This window comes from Oncorhynchus gorbuscha, linkage group LG09 (assembly GCF_021184085.1).
Source record: "Oncorhynchus gorbuscha isolate QuinsamMale2020 ecotype Even-year linkage group LG09, OgorEven_v1.0, whole genome shotgun sequence".
Classification (NCBI taxonomy): domain Eukaryota; kingdom Metazoa; phylum Chordata; class Actinopteri; order Salmoniformes; family Salmonidae; genus Oncorhynchus; species Oncorhynchus gorbuscha.
The window spans coordinates 56248710-56270528 of NC_060181.1; the positions used below are offsets into that span (position 1 = coordinate 56248710).

At 42.9% G+C, this 21819-nt stretch overlaps 2 protein-coding genes across 5 annotated transcripts in view; one reads left to right on the forward strand and one right to left on the reverse strand.

The window, feature by feature from the left end:
• LOC124043795 (glutaminase kidney isoform, mitochondrial-like) overlaps positions 1-5410 on the forward strand; it is a 62750-nt gene extending 57340 nt beyond the window's left edge. For all 4 annotated transcript variants that reach the window (XM_046362758.1, XM_046362759.1, XM_046362760.1 and 1 more), the window contains exons 15-18: positions 1790-1851; positions 2062-2138; positions 2408-2471; positions 2721-5410. In XM_046362758.1, coding sequence (XP_046218714.1) covers positions 1790-1851; positions 2062-2138; positions 2408-2471; positions 2721-2874 — 357 coding nt within the window. In that variant the 3' untranslated portion in view covers positions 2875-5410. The remainder of the gene's footprint in view (positions 1-1789; positions 1852-2061; positions 2139-2407; positions 2472-2720) is intronic.
• The window catches only part of LOC124043794 (signal transducer and activator of transcription 1-alpha/beta-like), a 30102-nt gene continuing 13639 nt past the window's right edge, over positions 5357-21819 (reverse strand). Inside the window, exons 7-24 of the mRNA XM_046362756.1 lie at positions 20553-20662; positions 20288-20439; positions 20015-20173; positions 15759-15851; positions 14812-14871; positions 14613-14642; positions 14432-14522; positions 13277-13318; positions 13061-13144; positions 12678-12776; positions 12385-12520; positions 9290-9345; positions 9111-9202; positions 7738-7877; positions 7177-7362; positions 6861-6936; positions 6542-6635; positions 5357-6101 (exon numbers count right to left, since the gene is read on the reverse strand). Coding sequence (XP_046218712.1) covers positions 6078-6101; positions 6542-6635; positions 6861-6936; positions 7177-7362; positions 7738-7877; positions 9111-9202; positions 9290-9345; positions 12385-12520; positions 12678-12776; positions 13061-13144; positions 13277-13318; positions 14432-14522; positions 14613-14642; positions 14812-14871; positions 15759-15851; positions 20015-20173; positions 20288-20439; positions 20553-20662 — 1724 coding nt within the window. The 3' untranslated portion in view covers positions 5357-6077. The remainder of the gene's footprint in view (positions 6102-6541; positions 6636-6860; positions 6937-7176; positions 7363-7737; positions 7878-9110; positions 9203-9289; positions 9346-12384; positions 12521-12677; positions 12777-13060; positions 13145-13276; positions 13319-14431; positions 14523-14612; positions 14643-14811; positions 14872-15758; positions 15852-20014; positions 20174-20287; positions 20440-20552; positions 20663-21819) is intronic.

A 21819-nucleotide genomic window follows, 5' to 3' on the forward strand; every position in this document is an offset into this window, starting at 1 on the left:
AGCAATACTTCAAGCCGCAGCTCCATACTACTTGTCAGACAGAACTGATACTGTATACTGGTTGTTGGGGTGGGATTGGTGTGGGTGGTCCGTGGGTGGCTTTTAACCATTGTATTGGTTTCCTCATGTCTTACTCAATAGTAGGAAGAAGTTGAGTCCAAATTGGATGTTGGGTACTATATTTATTGAATATTATATGAATCCTATAAATTTGAAAGGGCCAAATTGGTTGTAATCAATTAGCTTAATTTCTCAGATCAAATTCCATTGTAAGAAAATGTTGCAGAAATGCACATTTTTATCTGCTTCTAACTATAAAAAACCCATCTGAGATGATGGGTGTCATGGCTTGCTGAAATATGGGACGACTCTGCTTTGCGCTCTGCAGTCTAACTAGTTATTTTCTGCTACTGAGTTGTGACACTGATCTGCTAAATGCCTTTGCTCGACTCTATTCTACTTTGTACAGTTCTGCTAGCTCTGCTACCGACGGCTATGCCGAGTTTTTGCTCTGCTTTATTCTGTTCTGATTGGTGTTCTACTGTGATGTGGAGCTCCTATATGTTCTGTTTTGGGCAGTTGTCTCTGAATTCTGCAGCATCATCAAAATGATTCTGAGATGTTACTGAAACACTGCACAACTGTTCCTCCCCAAGCAAAAAAACATCTAAATTGGTAATAACTCCATATTGTCATTAACTGAGTAATGCATTAATTGATTGGTTTACTGGTTTGTTGTGAATGTGAATCAAGGGTTTTATGCTTTTGATACCCCAGCACTGTTTTTTAAATTCACTCTTTTAATTCAATCCAGTACAGTTGAGTATCTAAAGCATTTAATTCCAATCCAAACAGTAGTTTACATGATTAGACGTTGACGCTTTGAAGCTCTACCCACAATACCACCGCCACCCAATGGGAAAAACATGAGACCATTTACTGAAGGCAATGTCACTATGCCTTCAGTAATGTTTCAGCACCCTCTAGTGGTTGATGATTAGATTAGAGAAAGCTACCACAGACCCATAGCCTGCAATGCAGCAGAAAAGGCACACATAGTCTGCTAAAGCTTCAAGTTAGTAAATGGATCACACGAGAATAAGCTCAAATTGTATTCTATTTCTATTCTAGTGCCATAGTGTTACTCCCAATATGTGAATCGCTACCTTTTTTTTTTTTTCTCCAATCAATCTTTAGAAAACACTGCCAGAATCCAACCATAGTATCTGGTCTGTAGTCAATACTGGTAGCTCCTCAAACATGACTCAAGGCTCCTTAAGCATCTAATTGACTGGGTGGCAGAATCGATAACCATGGTTAATAAATCTGTCAATATCCCCGGTTGCCCTGCAGCTCGAGCCAGGACTCACGGTTTGCCTGGGGCTAGAGAACTCTCTTAACTCCTAAATCACTCAAAATACACTCACTACTCACTAACATACCTACTGGTCGTACCAACTGCTCAGTGGTCTCACTGCACACATATTAAAAATATATATATTTTGGGACAATATTAAATATTGACAGCTTTATTAGCCACGGTTCTCTATTCTGAAAAAAAGTACTTCTGGCAAGTCTTACATGGCATTACATTCTACATAATTAATAATACTGCCATTGCCATGGGTTTTTTGTAAGGAGTTGATTGGGATCCAGAAGTCCTGATTGATGTTTGTCAGATTCCGCTTCTCTTTTAGCTGGTGAAGGACTGTGGTAGGGCACATACACCCCCCCATATGCATGTGTGTGTTTGCCTGTTTCCACAAACTGCCTTCCTCTTTCTCTCCAGGTCAAGTCTGTCATCAATCTCCTGTTTGCCGCCTACACCGGAGACGTCTCGGCACTAAGGAGGTACAGTACGCACCTCTCTTACACACAGATGACACACACGCATTGAAAGGGATTTATTTTGTTTTTTCTTTCAATCATGTTAAATTCATAATACTTGAGTAGTTATAATAATCATAATTATCCGTCTTCTATTGTATCTCTGAATTAATTCGGTCTTCTTTCTCTGCCCGTTATCTTCCATCTGACACTGCTGACCTTTTCTGTCTGTAGGTTTGCCCTCTCCTCCATGGACATGGAGCAGAGGGACTACGACTCCAGGACGGCTCTACATGTTGCAGCAGCAGAAGGTGCGTCTCACAGCCTCCCTCTTCCTGTCACACACGGGGGCAAATTGTGTAATGTCAGGGTCCTCTGGGAGGGATTGGCAGACTCAGCCCCCTCTGTTTTCGTAGGGGTTAATTTGCTGTCCCTCGGCAGCTGCACTGCGTGGTGGTGTGTGTGTGTGTGTGTGTGTGTGTGTGTGTGTGTGTGTGTGTGTGTGTGTGTGTGTGTGTGTGTGTTTTTTAAAATTTGTATTTTTTTTCTTACGCAACTCTGCCATCTGCTCTCCTTTCAGGACATGCGGAGGTGGTGCGCTTCCTCTTAGAGGCGTGCAAGGTGAACCCTGTTCCCAGGGATAGGTAAGCCCACAGAAACGTGTCTGTCTGCCTTGTGTGTGTTTAGGTGTGTTTTTTTTTGTGTGTGGGTGGACGAGAGACAGTAAGCGTCTACAATGTACATTCTACAATACAAGTGTACTCCCACTCCAAAATAACACTTTTGTTTGTCCCCGGTCATTTTCAGAACAACTAGTGTTCGCTCCCAGAACTATTATGCCTTTTGTAGGCCAGTCTAACCCCAGTCAGTCACGCTCGTTATCTTCCCTATAGGTGGGACAACACTCCAATGGAGGAGGCCTTGCACTTTGGCCATCACGACGTGGTCACCATCCTCCAGGACTATCAAAACAAGTACAACCCACAAGAGGCCCCCAAGAAGAAGGGCAAGGAGACGACGGAGAACAACCTGGACGGCCTGCTGTAGTGTAGCCTTGCGAGCCAGCAGGTGGCACCACGCTGCTTTTATATCATCTCTACTATACTAGACTGCTGTTTTTGTGGTGGGATACGCTTTTTGGAGTGACTTCTTCTTTTTTTGTCGACTTTGTATGATGTCGTATTTCTGAACTGTGTGTTTGATTGAACGTGTGTTTTTTTAAATATATTTTTTTTATACTCCCTTTTACCGTAAGCGTTTTGCTTTACCTTTGTCGTGCGCTTTGCTCCTTTTGCGACCGTGTTGCTTACTTTTGCTGTATCTTGTCTCTCTTCCATCACCAAGTATGTGTGGTGTGTGTGTTAGGGTCCCAAATCAAAGTGCACAATCTGAATTGAATCTTTGTGACAATGGTGTACAATTATAAAGTGATATTATACATATTCTCCTACATGTAAATTGTATATTTATGTACTGTTGAAAGTTAGTTCATTTCATGATATCAAGGACCAATACTTCCTGTAGTAGATCATCTAGCAGTTTGGTCTTCTTCCTGGAGGGCCACAATGTCCAGTAATCTTTGGCCAAATCAGGCACTCTCTATGGAGTGATATGATGTTGGCACTAATGTCACTCCGTACCATTCTAGCTTCAATGCTTCTTTTAATGCCTGGTTGGACAGTTAAATAAACGGTGGGACATGATGGGCCACCACTAGGGTAGAGGCACTATATGGCCGCCCTAGTCACATGTAAAGGATGCCAGATGTTGCCAGACTTCCTATGCTTCCACTAATCCGGGTTCAGACTTGTCTTGGTCTTTTTATCAACCCTACTGCATAGGAACTATATGCGCTTTCATTTCAATATCATTTTTCTGTACTTTGACTTTGTTTGTGAAGAATTCAAGAACCTCTTTAATTTGTATATATTTTTTGTCTGTTTTTCTGTATTTTCTCATTTATAACAGTGGAATTGTACTTCCCTATAGTTAAATACTGTATGTAATGCGCATAACACAGGCGGTTGTCTGTTTGTAGAGAGGTCTTTAAATCAGGAACTGCCGACACAACGGGGGTATCTGCGTCCCCATGATAAAACACCAGTCTGCCATCATACAGAATACTTTCTATCAAACCAATACAACAGGACTGAAGCCTACAAGTAAACCATCTACCCACTCTTCATCGGAAGCACTTTTCTGAAAGGAGGAAACCAATTGGACGTGTTTTGTGTAAAAGAGCGGGCTAACGTGTTAAATACATAAACATATGGCAGTTGACATGAATATTGTCAAAGAGAATCCTCTTGGCTGTCATGTTTTATGAATAAGCGTGTGCCTGTGGCCAGGAATCAATTTCCCCACAGTAGTTAAGATCAGCTGGTGTGTAAAGGACCATATTACACAAGATAAACTAGGCTTAATTCAGGATTGGAATTATAGCGTAGTCATATTCCATTTAATTTCCAAAGAGTCTTAAGAGATGAATGGAAAGTCCGGAATGACTTATTGCATTTGTATGTTATGCTTTGCTACTTGAATATGCACAGTAGCGTTGTATCCTTGACAGGTGCAACGACAGTTGGTTGATTTAGTGTGTCAGTTTTATGCATAGCCACTCATGAGGTCCAATATGAATGTCAGATCCATCCACTTGAGGAGTGACGCACAGTATGACATGAGCGATACCAAAAACAACCACTTGCAGTCAATTTACAACCTGTTTTTATTTTATTTTTTAAATTGATGTTAACGTGAATGTTAAGGCCGCATGAAGCAATACTGTACAATAGATCAAATTATAAATTAACAACAGTGGTATATTTTTTTCTTCCCATAAGACCGATGTAGCATAAAGAACAGCTTCATTGACACAGTGGGGAATAACCTTCCACAACGTTCTAATCCAGATAACGAATACACAGATGGAAAATCAAGTGGATTGGAAAGCTCTGTCCTCTATGTACATAACATCTCTACCACTACTTGTTGGTCTCTGTAAGGCAACGTGGCCGGTTTTCAGCAACTCCCCAGATCTGTCTGAGACGGTGACATTGTGTATAGAAAAATGTTCAAACGAAAGCCAAAGAATGATAACGGAACACGTTGCCACAGAAACTCGACCTCCTTCACCACTCCCAGTAGTCCGGGAAACACAAGACCTGAACCCTCCAAACAATCACCTCCATAACACTGTCGTATCCGTGACATACAGGGAAAGGTCTCAAAATCAGACATTGGTTTTGCTATTGTTGATTCAGTGAAAGGTAACCTTGCCTGTGATCTGAACTTGTCAGCTGCCTAGGCTTTCGCTCAGAGGGCAAACACAATATTGTGGTTCGCAGAAGACCGGTGTTTGAACCCCTGTAGGTCATATGGACAGATGGTTCAAGTCAGGTGTCACCAGTAGTTGCAGACCAGTCTAAAGTTCCAACTAAAGACAGTTCTGAATGTATTGCTAAACACGGATGTCCTTTTCTGTTCATATTTTAGGGCATAGTTGATGTGCAGATGTGCGATTGCTCCTGGCAGTGGAATATATACACATTTATTTTAATAAACAAGGTTAAATAAATCAAAGCTATTCAGGCATGTGTGAGCCCTCTTCTTTGTCCAAACATTTACCATTCATTTCTATTGGGCACAAAATTATCGAACAACCAAAACAAACAGCAAATGCATACAAGAGTGAGGAGTCACAAGCTTGGAATCATTGTGTGCTCAGATTATGGGACCAAATTCTAAACTTGAATACTGAAATTCACTTAAGGGAATTTGTCACATTAACTTTTGGTCCCCTAAAATTAAGGGACTATGTGCAGAAAGAGCTGTAAATTCTAAACGGTGCCCTCTATGTATGAAAATACCCTCAAATTAAAAGCTGACAGACTACACGTAATCTCATTGTATCATTTCAAACCCATGGTGCTGGAGTACAGAGCCAAAACAACAACAAATGTCCCAATATTTTTGAAGCTCACTGTATAACAGCTTAACCATTTCACACTACATATGCATTCACAAAATATTATCCGGTCACACAGAATGACATTCCTTAATACAAACAGCTGGACTTGAAGCCCCAAAATCTCATGCATGTACATTAAAACGACAGACTACATAAGTATACAGTTTTAGTTGTATTTACAAAGGAAACCCAACAAATCTCTTCAATTTAATCAACAGCTTCAGATCAGTTCGGTGCAGAGGGGTAACAAGTTTTCCATGGGGCGCTGCCTGAAGAGGGCAGGTTAGTTTGGGAAAGCTTTGCACATCTGTAGGGAGAGGGACATGAGAAATACCAGAATCAAGGACAATGGGCTGCATCTCAATAGTGGAATGCTGCACTTTTGTGATTGCATTGAGTGTGTACTCTCACATTGTAAAAATGCATGAATTATCCTTACATGAAAGGTTTGGAAATACATGCTCTAGCTATGATGCTAGTCCAGCTATTTTCTGATGATTAGACATGTTCTATCTGGCTTGAAACCTACCATAGTAGGCTGGTGTTGCCCTTATTGAAACCTACCACAACAATTGCATACTCTTTCTCCTTGTCTCCTTCTCAAAACCCATTGGAGGTCAGGGAGTTGGGACCTCTGGCTTTGTCATCCAATGGGTTTTGAGAAGGATTCGAGGAGAAAGTATGCAATTGAGATCTTCCCATCGTCTCTAATATGTGTGCGGCTGGTGCTGTCTGGCTGAAACCTACCACAGTATCAATCTCAGCAGGGTTAATAATCCTGGTCAGCTCTCCGTACACTTCAGCACTCTTGGGCATCATGGTGTCCTGTAGTCTGGAGTGGCTGAGGAGAAACCCAACCAGCAGAAAATATCAACTTTAGACATGAATAACTCAAATCAATAAAACTGAAATCTAGAGGTAATTTGGCATTTACTGTACCTTTTGTGTTATCATTATTTATTTACACCTTCATTTGACCTTTCATTGTACTTTGGGCTAGGTGGGTGTGTGTGATCTAAAAACCAATGAACACTAGAAGGTGTTTCATAACAAGAATCACACTTACAATTCAGACACAGAGATAAGCTCCCTCTTAACGTAGCCAGCATCAAACTCACTCTCCATCTCCATTGGCTCAGCGGCTGGGAAGGTCAAAGGTTATACACGTTTAGGGATCATAAAATCAGAACCAAGACATTACCAGTGGCCAGTATTTCAAATGGGAAAAATTGTGGCACAACAAAATATGAAAAAGTATGCAGTGAACATCGTGTAGAAATAGCTTTGACTGGAATTGGAAGTCCACATCACCATTTTGACCTTTTTAACTACTCATTTTGACCTTTTTAACTATGTTTGGGCTGCGGTCGAGTGTTAGTGACCTTCTGTGGGGCGGCTGTAGTAGCGTGCTAAGGCGCTGTCTTTGGGGATCCTGGGGTAGAGGTAGACCAGAGGGTTCTCAGGGATGTTCTCGGCAGCCATCACCTTGTAGTTGTGGAGGATGTCAGGGAAAGAGACGGCGGCCAGCTCCTTCTTAGTGTAGGGCTCCACCGTGTGGAAATGGACATCTGCATGTTCATAGTTACACATAAATGAACACACAGAATGTGATAAGCGAATGTGTTCGCAGTCAGATTACCTGGTAAAATACTACAAAACGGAAACCCATCTACAAGGAGAGAGACGGACACACATTCATAATGTGTAAAAGAAACGACAAAAACATGTGTCTGTCTGCATGGGTATGTATGTATAGGCCATCATTGTAAATAAGATTTTGTTCTTAACTGACTTGCTTACTTAAATATAGGTTAAATAAATGTTACAGTATAGCTACAAACACACACACACACACACACACACACACACACACACACACACACACACACACACACACACACACACACACACACACACACACACACACACACACACACACACACCGTTATTGGAGTGCTCCACCCAGGTAAAGGTGACGGCTCCCTCCCGGCTGCTCTCGCTGAAACGCAGCAGGAAAGTCCCAGGCTCCTTGTCCTTCAGCAGGGCCTTCTCTCTCTCCTTACTGACAAAGCCCATGATACACCTACATCCCAGAGATTCAATGGATTATAGCACAATAATGTCACTTTTCACAAAACCTAGGCTTCAGACCTAGGCTTCAGAAAGGCCTACTGAAATGAGAGTTTGAGCGGTGTGTGACTTCAGGAAACAGCAGGAAACACCCCCCTATCCACATCGATGGAACAGTAGTGGAAAGGGTAGCAAGTTTTAACTTCCTCGGCATACACATCACAGACAAACTGAATTGGTCCACTCACACAGACAGCATCGTGATGAAGGCGCAGCAGCGCCTCTTCAACCTCAGGAGGCTGAAGAAATTCGGCTTGTCACCAAAAGCACTCACAAACTTCTACAGATGCACAATCGAGAGCATCCTGGCGGGCTGTATCACCGCCTGGTACGGCAACTGCTCAGCCCTCAACCGTAAGGCTCTCCAGAGGGTAGTGAGGTCTGCACAACGCATCACCAGGGGCAAACTACCTGCCCTCCAGGACACCTACACCACCCGATGTTACAGGAAGGCCATAAAGATCATCAAGGACATCAACCACCCGAACCACTGCCTGTTCACCCCGCTATCATCCAGAAGGCGAGGTCAGTACAGGTGCATCAAAGCTGGGACCGAGAGACTGAAAAACAGCTTTTATCTCAAGGCCATCAGACTGTTAAACAGCCACCACTAACATTGAGTGGCTGCTGCCAACACACTGTCATTGACACTGACCCAACTCCAGCCACTTTAATAATGGGAATTGATGGGAAATTATGTAAATATATCACTAGCCACTTTAAACAATGCTACCTTATATAATGTTACTTACCCTACATTATTCATCGCATACGTATATACTGTACTCTACATCATCGACTGCATCCTTATGTAATACATGTATCACTAGCCACTTTAACTATGCCACTTTGTTTACTTTGTCTACATACTCATCTCATATGTATATACTGTACTCGATACCATCTACTGTATGCTGCCCTGTACCATCACTCATTCATATATCCTTATGTACATATTCTTTATCCCCTTACACTGTATAAGACAGTAGTTTTGGAATTGTTAGTTAGATTACTTGTTGGTTATCACTGCATTGTCGGAACTAGAAGCACAAGCATTTCGCTACACTCGCATTAACATCTGCTAACCATGTGTATGTGACAAATAAAATGTGATTTTGATTTTGATATTTTTTGTTGGCGAGGTACTCTAGACGTATTCAGACAATGTGAAAATCAAAGCTCTTACCCGTCATTCCACAAACACATGAGATGTCTCTTGATCAGGTCCAGGATTCCATCGATCCACAGCCAGAAGGGAAAGCCCTTCTCGTTCACATTCTGCTCAGGCAAAGATGCACTTACTACACAGATCATAGTAAAACACAGGGGTTGGCCAAAACGCCAAACTTAAAGTGCGATGCTCACCTTGCAGAACATGGTCCAGGGGATGAGCCCATTAGGATTTCCTACAGCCTCTCGACCTGTCACAGGAACATCCTAGTATTATTGGTTCACTTTAATGGAATGACCTTAGCGTACACTTATGAGCATTACATGGACACATGTCATAAGCTGTTCACATTTACATAACACTTGACATTTTTTGTCATTTTGCAGACGCTCTTATCCAGAGCGACTTTACAGTTAGCGCATTCATCTTAAGTTAGCTCGTTGGGTCACGGGAGCCGGAGCTTGGACAGGGCTGAGCGGGAGGGCCCAGAGGTGGCAGAACGGAGTGCTCGTATTGGGGTGTAGGGTTTGAGAATAGCCTGAAAGTAACGAGGGCAGTTCCTTTGCTGCTCTATAGGCAAGCACCATGGTCTTGTAGTGGATACGAGTTTCGACTGGAAGGTATCGGAGTGTGCGAAGTAGCGGGGTGACATTGGAGAACTTGGGAAGGTTGAAAACCAGGCAGGCTGCAGCGTTCTGGATAAGTTGCAGGGGTTTGATGGCAGGAGATGACAATTGCCTGGATTAGGTTGCGATTGAGGTGGTGGGCCAACATCCAAGCTGGGTGTCGCCACCTGGGTGTCAGAAGGGGGGAGGGTGGAGAAAAGTAGTAGAGTGTCATCCGCATAGCAATGATATGATGGAGCCGAGTGACTCTGTGTATAGGATAAGAGGGCCTAGAACCGAGCCGTGGGGGACACCAGTAGTGAGAGTATGTGGTGCAGACAACAGATCCTCTCCATGTCACCTGGTAGGAGCTGCCTGACAGGTAGGATGCAATCCAATAGTGTGCAGCGCCTGAGACGCCCAGCCCTGAAAGGGTGGAGAGGAGGATTGGATGGGTGTCGAAGACAGCAGATAGATCTAGGAGGATGTGAACAGAGGAGACAGCCGGCTTTGCCAGTGCGGGGAGCCTCCGTGACAAAGAGAAGAGCAATCTCGGTTGAGTGACCCATCTTGAAGCCTGACTGGTTAGGGTAAAGAAGATTGTTCTGAGAGAGGTAGTGAGGGAGTTGATCAGAGACAGCACACTCAAGTGTTTGGGAAAGAAAAGAAAGGGATACAGGTCTAGAGTTTTTTAAATTTTTACGTCAGATGGGGTCGAGTGTTGGTTTCTTGAGGAGGGGAACGACTCGGGCCATTTTGAAGTCGGATGGGACGCAGCAAGTGGTCAGAGATGAGTTGAGGAGGGAAGTGAGGAATGTTGATGTTACTTTTTTATATGGTGAATAGATCTTAAGCAACAATTGCATTGTTAGCCATTATTTAAGATTAGTTAGCTAAATCAATTGGCCACCTAAACTCACTTGCCAGACATAAATGTCAAGAAAAACTATTGGCCATCTCACCTACAGTTGAAATCAAAAGTTTACATATACCTTAGCCAAAAACATTTAAACTCAGTTTTTCACAATTCCTGACATTCAATCATAAAAATTAAAAAGTAAAAATTCCCTGTCTTAGGTCAGTTAGGATCACCACTTTATTTTAAGAATGTGAAATGTCAGAGAGACCTATTTATTTCAGCTTTTATTTCTTTCATCACATTCCCAGTGGGTCAGAAGTTTACATACACTCAATTAGTATTTGGTAGCATTGCCTTTAAATAGTTTAACTTGGGTCAAACATTTCAGAATCTTGGCCCATTCCTCCTGACAGAGCTGGTGTAACTGAGTCAGGTTTGTAGGCCTACTTGCTCACACATGCTTTTTCAGTTCTGCCCACAAATTTTCAATGGGTCTAAGGTCAAGGCTTTGTGATGGCTACTCCAATACCTTGACTTTGTTGTCCTTAAGCCATTTTGCCACAACTTTGGAAGTATGCTTGGGGTCATTGTCCATTTGGAAGACCCATTTGCGACCAAGCTTTAACTTGCTAACTGATGTCTTGAGATGTTGCTTCAATATATTCAAATAATTTTCCTCCCTCATGTGGCCATCTATTTTGTGAAGTGCACCAGTCCCTCCTGCAGCAAAGCACCCCCAAAATATGATGCTGCCACCCCCGTGGGATGGTATTCTTTGGCTTGCAAGACTCCCCCTTTTTCCTCCAAACATAACAATGGTCATTATGGCCAAATAGTTCTATTTTTGTTTCATCAGACCAGAGGACATTTCTCCAAAAAGTATGATCTTTGTCCCCATGTGCAGTTGCAAACCGTAGTCTGGCTTTTTAATGGCGGTTTTGGAGCACTGGCTTCTTCCTTGCTGAGTGGCCTTTCAGGTTATGTTGATATAGGATTCATTTTACTGTGGATATAGATACTTTTGTACCTGTTTCCTACAGCATCTTCACAAGGTCCTTTGCTGTTGTTCTGGGATTGATTTGCACTTTTCGCACCAAAGTACGTTGATCTCTAGGAGACAGAACGCATCTCCTTCCTGAGCGGTAAGACTGCTGCGTGGTCCCATGGTGTATTTGCGTACTATTGTTTGTACAGATGAACGTGGTACCTTCAGGCTTTTGGAAATTGCTCCCAAGGATGAACCAGACTTGTGGAGGTCTACAATTGTTTTTCTGAAGCTGATTTCTTTTGATTTTCCCATGATGTCAAGCAAAGAGGTACTGAGTTGGAAAGTAGGCCTTGAAATACATCCACAGGTACAACTCCAATTGACTCAAATGATGTCAATTAGCCTATCAAAGCTTCTAAAGCCCTCGCGTCATTTTCTGGAATTTTCCAAGCTGTTTAAAGGCAGTGAACTTAGTGTATGTAAACTTCTAGAATTGTGATACAGTGAATTATATGTGAAATAATCTGTCTGTAACCAATTGTTGCAAAAATGACATGTGTCATGCACAAATTAGATGTCCTTACCGACTTGCCAAAACTATAGTTTGTTAACAAGAAATTTGTGGAGTGGTTGAAAAACGAGTTTTAATGACTCCAACCTAAGTGTATGTGAACGAGTTTTAATGACTCCAACCTAAGTGTATGTAAACTTCAGACTTCAACTGTATTCATGTCTAACCAACAAATGCGCCTTTATATCACAGACGGCTTTGCGGTGGTTGGGTCGTGGCACAAAACCACTCCTAGTCACAATACGATCTCCCTCTCCCAGACTCACCCAGGAGCTTGTCTCCCAGCATGCTCAGCTGCTCGTCGTTGAGGCCTCGCTTGGTTACGGAGGAGAACTGCCAACTCAGCATCTTCGACAACTGGCTCCAGGTGGCCTGGGGCGGGCTCAGGAAGAACGGCAGATTCTGAAGGAGGAAAGAGAGGGACAGAGATGATCAGCTGAGCTGGGGTGGAACAAACGCCTGCACATCCAGTAGCTCTTCAGAAATTGGCAGCCCATGGATCACATGACGGAAGAAAGCAGGAAAGGAAATATTTTGTGAGGTGAGAGGAGATGAGTACCTTGGACTCACTGGTCAGCATGTTGTACCACATGACAGAGGCCCAGGCGCTGGGCAGCTGGCTAATGTTGGAGATGACCACAATGGGCAGGGACGTCGTCTGGACACACACACGCATTCGCATTCACACACACACACACACACACACACACACACACACACACACACACACACACACACACACACACACACACACACACACACACACACACACACACACACACACACACACACACACACACACACACACACACACACAGTCAGAAGGGAAAAGGGACATCAGTAGACAATAAGGTACCTTGGTACGTACTATTTATAAATATTGCTACCATGACTGTATACCATGTTTAGTAAAAGCTCCACAAAGTAGAATGTTGTTCTCACCTCCAGGTTGACCTGGAGTCCTGACTGAGTGAGTTGTGTCTCAAAGCTGATGGAGTGGAGCTCCTCTGTCACTATGAGAGGACCCTGAGTGGACACACACACGCAGGCTTTCTTTTGACAATGATGATAAGCTATTAAAAGACTGTAGCTTAGCTTAGATACAGCATTACCACACGTATAATGATTCAAATGAAAACAATTGTTATATTTCCTTACGTCGTTTGTTCTGTTGCCTGTAGCCTTTTGCTCCTTTAGTTGCTGGGGAAGAAAATAATTGTAGTTGAGATGCCACATGCAGCACACAAATATCGGTATGGCATTTACAGTATACTGTACACTGAGTCTAGAAAACATTATGAACACCTGCTCTTTCCATGACATCGACTGACCTGGTGAATACAGGTGAAAGCGATGATCCCTTATTGATGTCACTTGTTAAATAAACTTCAATCGGTGTAGATGAAGGGGAGGAGACGGGTTAAATAAGGATTTTTAAGCCTTGAGACAATTGAGCCATGGATTGTGTGTATGTGCCATTCAGAGGGTAAATGGAGGGTGAATGGGCAAGACAAAAGTGTTAAGTGCATTTGAACGGGATATGGTAGTAGGCGCCAGGCGCACCGGTTTGCGTCAAGAACTGCAACGCTGCTGGAGATTTCACGCTCAACATTTTCTCGTGTGTATCTAGAATGGTCCACCGACCAATGGACATCCAGAAAACTTGACACAACTGTGGGAAGCATTGGAGTCAACATGGGCCAGCATCCCTGTGGAACGCTTTCGACAACCTGTATAGTCCATACCCAGACAAATTGAGTCTGTTCTAAGGGCAAACGCAATATTAAAAAAGGTGTTCTTAATGTTTTGTACACTCAGTGTATATTGCTGTGACCAGCGGTCGGTACAGTATTAGGGGACTCCAAACCGAGTCGCCTGACCCTAAGGCAAGAACGCTTACCACAACCCACTCTCTTAGGAGAGTTCGTAACAGACTAACGACCACTACAATTTGGCCAGACAAATTTTTTCAGTCAGAGCGTCTGGATTATGGGGCACCCTGCCAACCAGTGTGACCGAGTCCAGTACCTTTGAAAGCTCCAAAGCAAACCTGAAAAAGTGGCTAAAGGCAAACCAGTCATGTGAACATTAAGACATTCTGACTCTTAAGATGCCCGCTACTGTAGGACCAAGGGACATTTAAACTGTTATGTAATATTATAATTATATTGTTTATTGTTGCATATTTAAATACAGATGAAAACAAGCCATCTAGCTATATCTGGTGCAATGGCATGTTGTACATGGTCCCTGACAAATAAATACAATTATTAAATACAGGATATGACACAACGACATTGCATCAATTCATACCAGGTGTCTGAATTCTGCTGCCAAGATTCCATTGGACTCCTCCATGTTCATAACTTTAGTATTAGTTCCAAAGATGTTGAATTTCCGGAACCTGGACAATGACATCAATTTAGAGGAAATGTAATCACGTCGAGGCTTTTTCAGGTATAGGTTGTAAAACGAAGAGCAAATTCATTCCTACCCTTTCACTGCATTCCTCTCAGTCACGTCCCTAAAGAAAGACAACCCACATCAGTGACTCAAGCTTTGACTCTTGTCATTGATAAAAATGTAATTCATTACTTCCGAACGTGCGGTGTAGTCTTAATACCTTCGAGGTAAAGGGTTACAGAATCAAGAATACTCTCAGGGCAGGTCACTTCTAGAACACATTCACTTACTTGTCAAACAGAGCTTTGACTTTGAACTGGTAGTTCAACTCCTGAAGCTTCACCAGCAGTCTGGGGATAACATTGACACAAGATTGTTCAAATAAGGTTGTTCAGGTTTGCAGGCTTTTGCTCCAGCCCTGCTATTGAATTGAATGTATTTTGACATATAGAACAAAATGCACAATGTGGACCCAGAGGATATCACTTGAAGGTATTAATTAAAAACTCTGTGTTTCCAAAGTGGTCTTCGATGGTAAAAATAACACATATTATGATTAAAAGACAAGACAAAATTACAAAACAGCCATAAGTCCTAAATCCTAAAAATTGCCACTATTCACTGTGCTTCTCCCCTCCAAAAAAAATCAACAGTATTCATTTCACATTAAAACAATCTATTAATTGCACATCATAATGATCCTTGAAATAAATACAACTGGCCAGCAGTAGGGAGCACAAGGGGCAGTGGATTGGTTTCCCTTAGTAGACAACCTTGTCCAAAAAAAAGAAAAGAAAAAAAGAAAAAAACCTCGGTCTGCTTTTTAAAAGCTATTTTTACTTTTTATTTGCTTGGTCTCCAAGGGAAGGCTATTCCATAGACAAATGCCTGTATGGAAAATGTGCTCCTCGCAGTACTGTTTACTCTTGGGATTTTACAAGACATAACACAAGCTCTGGTATTGTGACTGTGTTGGTTATAGACCATATCAATGTGGTTTTTCCATGTAACCTGGGGCATGATCATTTAAGATGTCAAACGCATGATTAAGTTTAAGTTGGTCCACTCTGGAGTCCAAAGGCAACAAGCCCACCTCACCGGAACTCTTGTACTCCTCTGTGGGTCCTAGAGGGGACATTCAGCATACCTGATAACATATAACCCAGCGGATTCTACTAACTAATCAATACAGTATTGCACATTGAGGTTGGAGTGTGTGTGTCACTGGTGCCCCCACCTGATTTTGACAGTGAACTGTACCCCAGTCTTCAGCACCAGAGGTCTTTGGGGGTGAGTGGGCATACAGGGCTGTCTCTCCACCACGATAGAACTGAAAGACAGACACCACAGAAACATACTCTCAATCATCTGATAGTCACACTCCTATGGCACTCCACTAAAGCCTAGTCTAGACATTAACTCTGGGAGCTAACTCTAGTCTTCTGGGATGTAATCAGGAACCAAACAGGGAGAACCCTACTTGAATTTGTCCAGCAGAAACTTTTTACAGCAAAATGTTTTCCATTTGTAACGGTTTGGACTAATGATCACACCCCAAATCTCAGGCAAGGTTACCTTTCATGCGAGAGTAGTTCACTGAACCCACTCTGCTACATAATAATGATAGATAATAATGCCACTTAGCAGATGCTTTTGTCCAAAGAAACTTACTAAACATGTGTATTAGGGTTTAATATTTTCCCGAAAAACTACACATTTGTATTCCTGAGAAAATTGCAACCATCCTGGTAATATTCTCGTTCAAACCGGAAAAGCTATTTAAAATCATATAATTCCAGTGATTATTTTTATTTATAAATATAGACAGGAATTTCATGTTTTTTATTAGTCACAATTGAATCAACTCACAGTTCTGTCAAAAAGTCACCACACAACACAATTTGTTAATTTAACCTAGTTTAAATCTAGGCCTAAAATGTTGGTGTATTGGGGTTGCGCCGCAGAGGATTATAGGGATTGTATGTTCTAGATAAATGGTTGATCTGACTCCGGTCTCCCATATTAAAATTACTGAATTGTTATAAAGACATGGTTATGAAACCCACAAGCCATAAAAGATTGGCGTCGTGTAAGTCTGGACCTATGGGAACATATTCTGTCTGGAAGTCATTTTTTTACATGTTTAAAAATGTTAGTTCCCATGCTGCACAGTGTATTGCTAACCGAGGCAAGTGCATAGTTGAGATAGCATTGTCATGGGATGTCAGAAAAGGATTTGAGACTGACGTTGAAGTGGGAAAACAACATGATAAAAGGGAGGAATATACAGTGAGTAAAGGAAAGGACATTTATTAAACTGTGAAGACAAACAGAATAAATGAGCATGATAGCAGATAACCATAGACTTCCAGTCATTGTGCTAACGCTAGTTAGCACTAGCTCGCGAAACTACCTCCAACTTCCTTCATACTGGACATAGAGACATAAAAATGGTATCCACAAGTTAATCTAACTCTGGGGAAGTAGATAAAGGGCCTTATTGCCACAATCCTGAGGTATCCCTTTAAAAAAATAATGGTGGAATCAGGATATATGGGAGACTTCAAAGTCACAGTTAACCCGGTGTTGTCTGCTGAGCAGTATCCGCTACCACACATTGACAACCTTTTTGCGGGTTTAGCTGGAAGTCAAAAGTTCAGCATAAGTAGACTTCGCAGAAGTCAGAAGATTTTAAGATGCACGTGGATGAAAAGTCAAAAGGAACTGCTGATCGTCGTGACACACAAGGGGGTTTTCAGGTACTGTCATCTACCGTTTGGAATCACAAGTGTGCCAGTACTGTTCCAGAGGGAGATGGACCAGATCTTGAGTGGATTGCCAGGAGTACAATACTACCTGGATGACATCCTCGTTACTGGGAAAGACGAAGAGGACTACCTCTGAACTTGGGTGCGACCTTGCAGAGATTGAAGGACTACAGGCTGTGAGTTCGTACGGTCAAATGCGCATTCTTCCAATCATCAGTTGAATACGTTGGACAGGTCATCGACGCCAGAGGCCTTCACAAGGATCCATCCAAGTGAACAATGCAAAAAGTAACTACGCACAGATAGAACGAGAAACCCTAGGTATCATTTTTGGAGTGCGTCAGTTTCACCAGTATCTGTACAGGAGGAAGTTCACCCTTCTTGCAGGTCATTGTTCGCTGACGAGCATCATTGGACCGCATTCTGGTATTCTGTCCCTTGCTGTAAGCAGAACGCAAAACGTGGGCTCTGCTAATGTCAGCGCACACCTACGATATCAAGTACCACAAGTCAAAACTGCATTGCAACCCTGATGGACTCAGATGGACAACTCAGACGAAGTCACCCAAGTGGATATCTTCTACCTCAGATTAGTGGAAAATGCACCAGTCATTTCAACACAAGTGCGTAGAAACACTAGAAATTACTCAGTGTTATCTGAAGTAATGGACATTGCCATCAAAAGTAAGGCTGCAGGAGATGCTCCAGAACTGAAACTGTACCTTTCCAGGAGAACGGAGCTGTCAGTACATCTGGTCATCTGCTGTGGGGGAGGAGAGTTATCATTCTGCCTTCGCTGAGGATACCAGTGTTGCAACAGCTACACCCAGGTCATTGTGAAATTGCACAAAGCTACTTCTGGTGGCATGGATTGGATGGAAGCATTGAGGAGGAAGCAAAAACATGCTCCTCATGTCAGAAGGTTCGCAATGTACCTCAACTTCATCCGTGGGATTGGCCGAAGGAAGCATGGCAACGTGTAAACGTCGACTTTGCAGGTCCATTCGAAGACAAAATGTTTCCCGTGGTCTTTGATGCTCACAGCAAGTGGCCAGAGGTTGCCATCATGAGGCCTACTACTGCTGAGAAGACCATCGAGAAGCTTGGAAAAGTGTTTAGTCAGTTTGGATCGACACTCCAACTCATTAGCGACAACGGACCGCAGCTAGTGCCCTAAGAAATGACTACATTCCTACATGTGAATGGCGTACGGCAGGTCCGCCCCACGTACCACGCATCTACCAATGGGCTGGCAGAGAGGTTCGTACAGACCATGAAACATGCTTTAAAAGTGTTTCAGGGTCAAGGGACACTGCAACAATGCTTGAACAGCTTAATGCTATCCTACAGGAACACGCCTCACGCAACCACCAAGGCTTCGCCTGCATCGCTACTCAAGAAGAGAGTGTTACGCACAAGCTTCGACCTACTCAAACCTCAGAACTCAAAGGAGGCAGTGCGAAGTCAACAGGTCAAATCAAACATTATGAACAAAGGGCAGAGATTTTAATCCTGGAGACTGTCTTTGCTAAGAACTACCTTGACGGGCAAAAGTGGGTTCCTGCTACAGTCATTGCTCCGACTGGTCCTGTGTTCTACACTGTCCAGACTGCAGAGGACGTCATCTGGAAAAGGCACACAGACAGAACCACCAGTCGTGAGTGGTCCAGAACTGTTACTGGGTGACACCCTGACCCAGCAGTAGTCACCTAGGGGCTCACAGTCACCTTCTCAGGACTGTTGTTCATAATGGGTTACAATTTAAGTAGGAAAAGGAGGAGATGTGGTGTATTGGGGTTGTGCCACAGAGCATCATGGGGGTTGCATGTTGAGACCAAACATGTTCTAGATACATTTTTTAACACATTCCTGTCTCCAGACTCATCATTATTGAATTGTTATAAAGACGTGGTTATGAAGCCCAGGAGACATAGCAAAAATATGATGAGGTTATTAGCCTACAGCCTAGTGAAAATGTCATTGGTTTTACATGACAGCCAGTTGGTTGGCCCTTTTCCATCCCCTTGCTATCAGGGGGATTTCGTAAGGTCGTGGTATTGTGGTGACTTTATCATAGGGAACAACATATCCGATTCTCCGCTAAACAGACATGCAAATAGGCCTAGTAGTGGCGACTCATTAACAAGGATAGCACACGTGCACTATTTGTGTTATTGTAACATCATTGATCAATGTTGCCAATGTCTATTTCCTCCAGCACATTTGTGGACACAATGTACCAGACATTTTGATAACAGTGGGTAGCTGCAGTTTATGTTTAGAGACTCTGCCAGTGCCACAAAGATAGCTTGGAGATTTGTGAATGTGAGATGGAGAAAGCCTCCAGTAACTGCGTCGAGAGGTTGCGTGTAACCTACTATTGATAGTCAGCAATGCAATTTATAGAAGGGATGTTTTCTATCGGGGACTTTACATTGAGTAGGCAAAATATGGTAGGCTACTAGCGACGTGAGGGCACGCCTAATGTAGGCTATGAATGAAGCCAGATATTGATATGTCCGCTTCATTCATGCAGCTATTCGCAAAGCATATTTTGCATTAGCGCTGCATAAAATGTGTATACCATCGGTTCACGGGACCCGTCAATATTATTCTTGGGAATCGGGAAGGATCTTGGTCGGTAAGTCCCGGTATACTGGTTAAACCCTAATGTGTATGTGATCGCTACAAGAACATAGATATAGGTGACGGAGCGGGGTCTCACTTGACAATGAGGGTCTTGAACAGGATGAGAGCGCGTTCCTCCAGAGTGCTTTTGCCCTGAGTGATGGGGTCGTTCTCGTATGTGTACTTCTGTTCCAGCTCCTGAAGTTTCTTCAGCTGCTGGCGTACCTGCTGTAAGCCCTCTGCCACCGCAGTGAACCTGCACCCCCCCCCCACAAACACACAGGGTTATGGTTGAAAGTATCTGAACAGTGTCTAAGGTTATGTGTAGTGGCAGGGGCAGGAGCTAAAGTGGACAGGAGGCAGGGCTGACCAGGTTTGTAGCTGATCTAGACAGGCATTAGGTGGACCACCGATACATGCAATCTGCTGTCTGTGCTTCCACTCAGGTATCTCCCCCGTCACTAGGGTGTACTGGATCTGCTCGGCCAAGTTCAGGATGTAAGCTATCTGATTCACCACCACCTACAGGTCGGGAGAAAAACACCACAAGCTAATCATACACCACAAGCTAACCATACAGAGTACACACACACACACACACACGTACATACGCATACACACGCATACACACGCACCTCTCTGGTTATGTTGAGTTTGATGAACATCTCTCTGATGACCATCTCCTCTTCACGGATCTCTTTCTGTACCACCGGTGACTGTGTCATCCCATTCACCTCTTGTTCCACTGACAAGTACATAGAGTCACAACTGATATAGCCTTAAGCATTCACAATATGATATTTTAAAAAAGGATCTGGAATTTTACAGCATAGATATTTCAGTCTGGAAACTAGTTTTTAGTACAGTAGGAGTAAGTTGTTATTTCAGTACCGTCACATTGGCTAAAGCATAGACCAGAGATCATCAACTAGATGATGACTGAAAGAAGCCCAAACAGATACAATATTAGACTAAAACTATTTGTATACGATCACGTGTTTCTCTATTATGCATTGGAATACTTGGGAAAAGATTTCCAAAATCACTCAGAGCGGATATCCTGGTGTTTTTACAGTCTTTCATGTCCAATATTTTTTTTATTCAGTAAATAATATATATAAGTGCCTTTGGAAAGTATTCAGACCCCTTGGCATTTTCCACATGTTTTTCTTTTACAACCTTATTCTAAAATGGATAAAAATAAAAATTCCTCCGATATCTACACACAATAGCCCATAATGACAAAGCGAAAAGTATAGAGATTTTAGCCAAAGTATTAAAAATAATAAACAGTAGTATCTTATTTACACAAGTATTCAGACCATATGAGACTCGAAAACTGAGCTCAGGTGCATCCTGTTAACATTGATCATCCTTGAGATGTTTCGACAACTTGATTGAAGTCCACCTGTGGTAAATTGTACATGTCTATTCGAGGTCCCACAGTTGACAGCGCATGTCAGAGCAAAATCCAAGCCATGAGGTCGTAGGAATTGTCCGTAGAGCTCCGAGACAAGATTGTGTCGAGGCACCGATTTGGGGAAGGGTACCAGAAAATGTCTGCATTTGACGGTCCCCAAGAACACTATTCTTAAATGCAAGAAGTTTAGAACCACAAAGACTCTTTGTAGAGTTGGCTGCCCAGCCAAACTGAGCAATCGGGGGTGAAGGACCTTGGTTAGGGTGGTGACCAAGAACCAGATGGTCACTCTGACAGAGCGCAAGAGTTCCTCTGTGGAGATGGGAGAAACTTCCAGAAGGACAACCATCTCTAAAACACTCCACCAATCTGGTCTTTATGGTAGAGTGGCCAGACGGTAGCCACTCCACAGTAAGAGGCACATGACAGCCCGCTTAGAGATTGCCAAAAGGCACTTAGACTCTCAGACCATGAGAAACAAG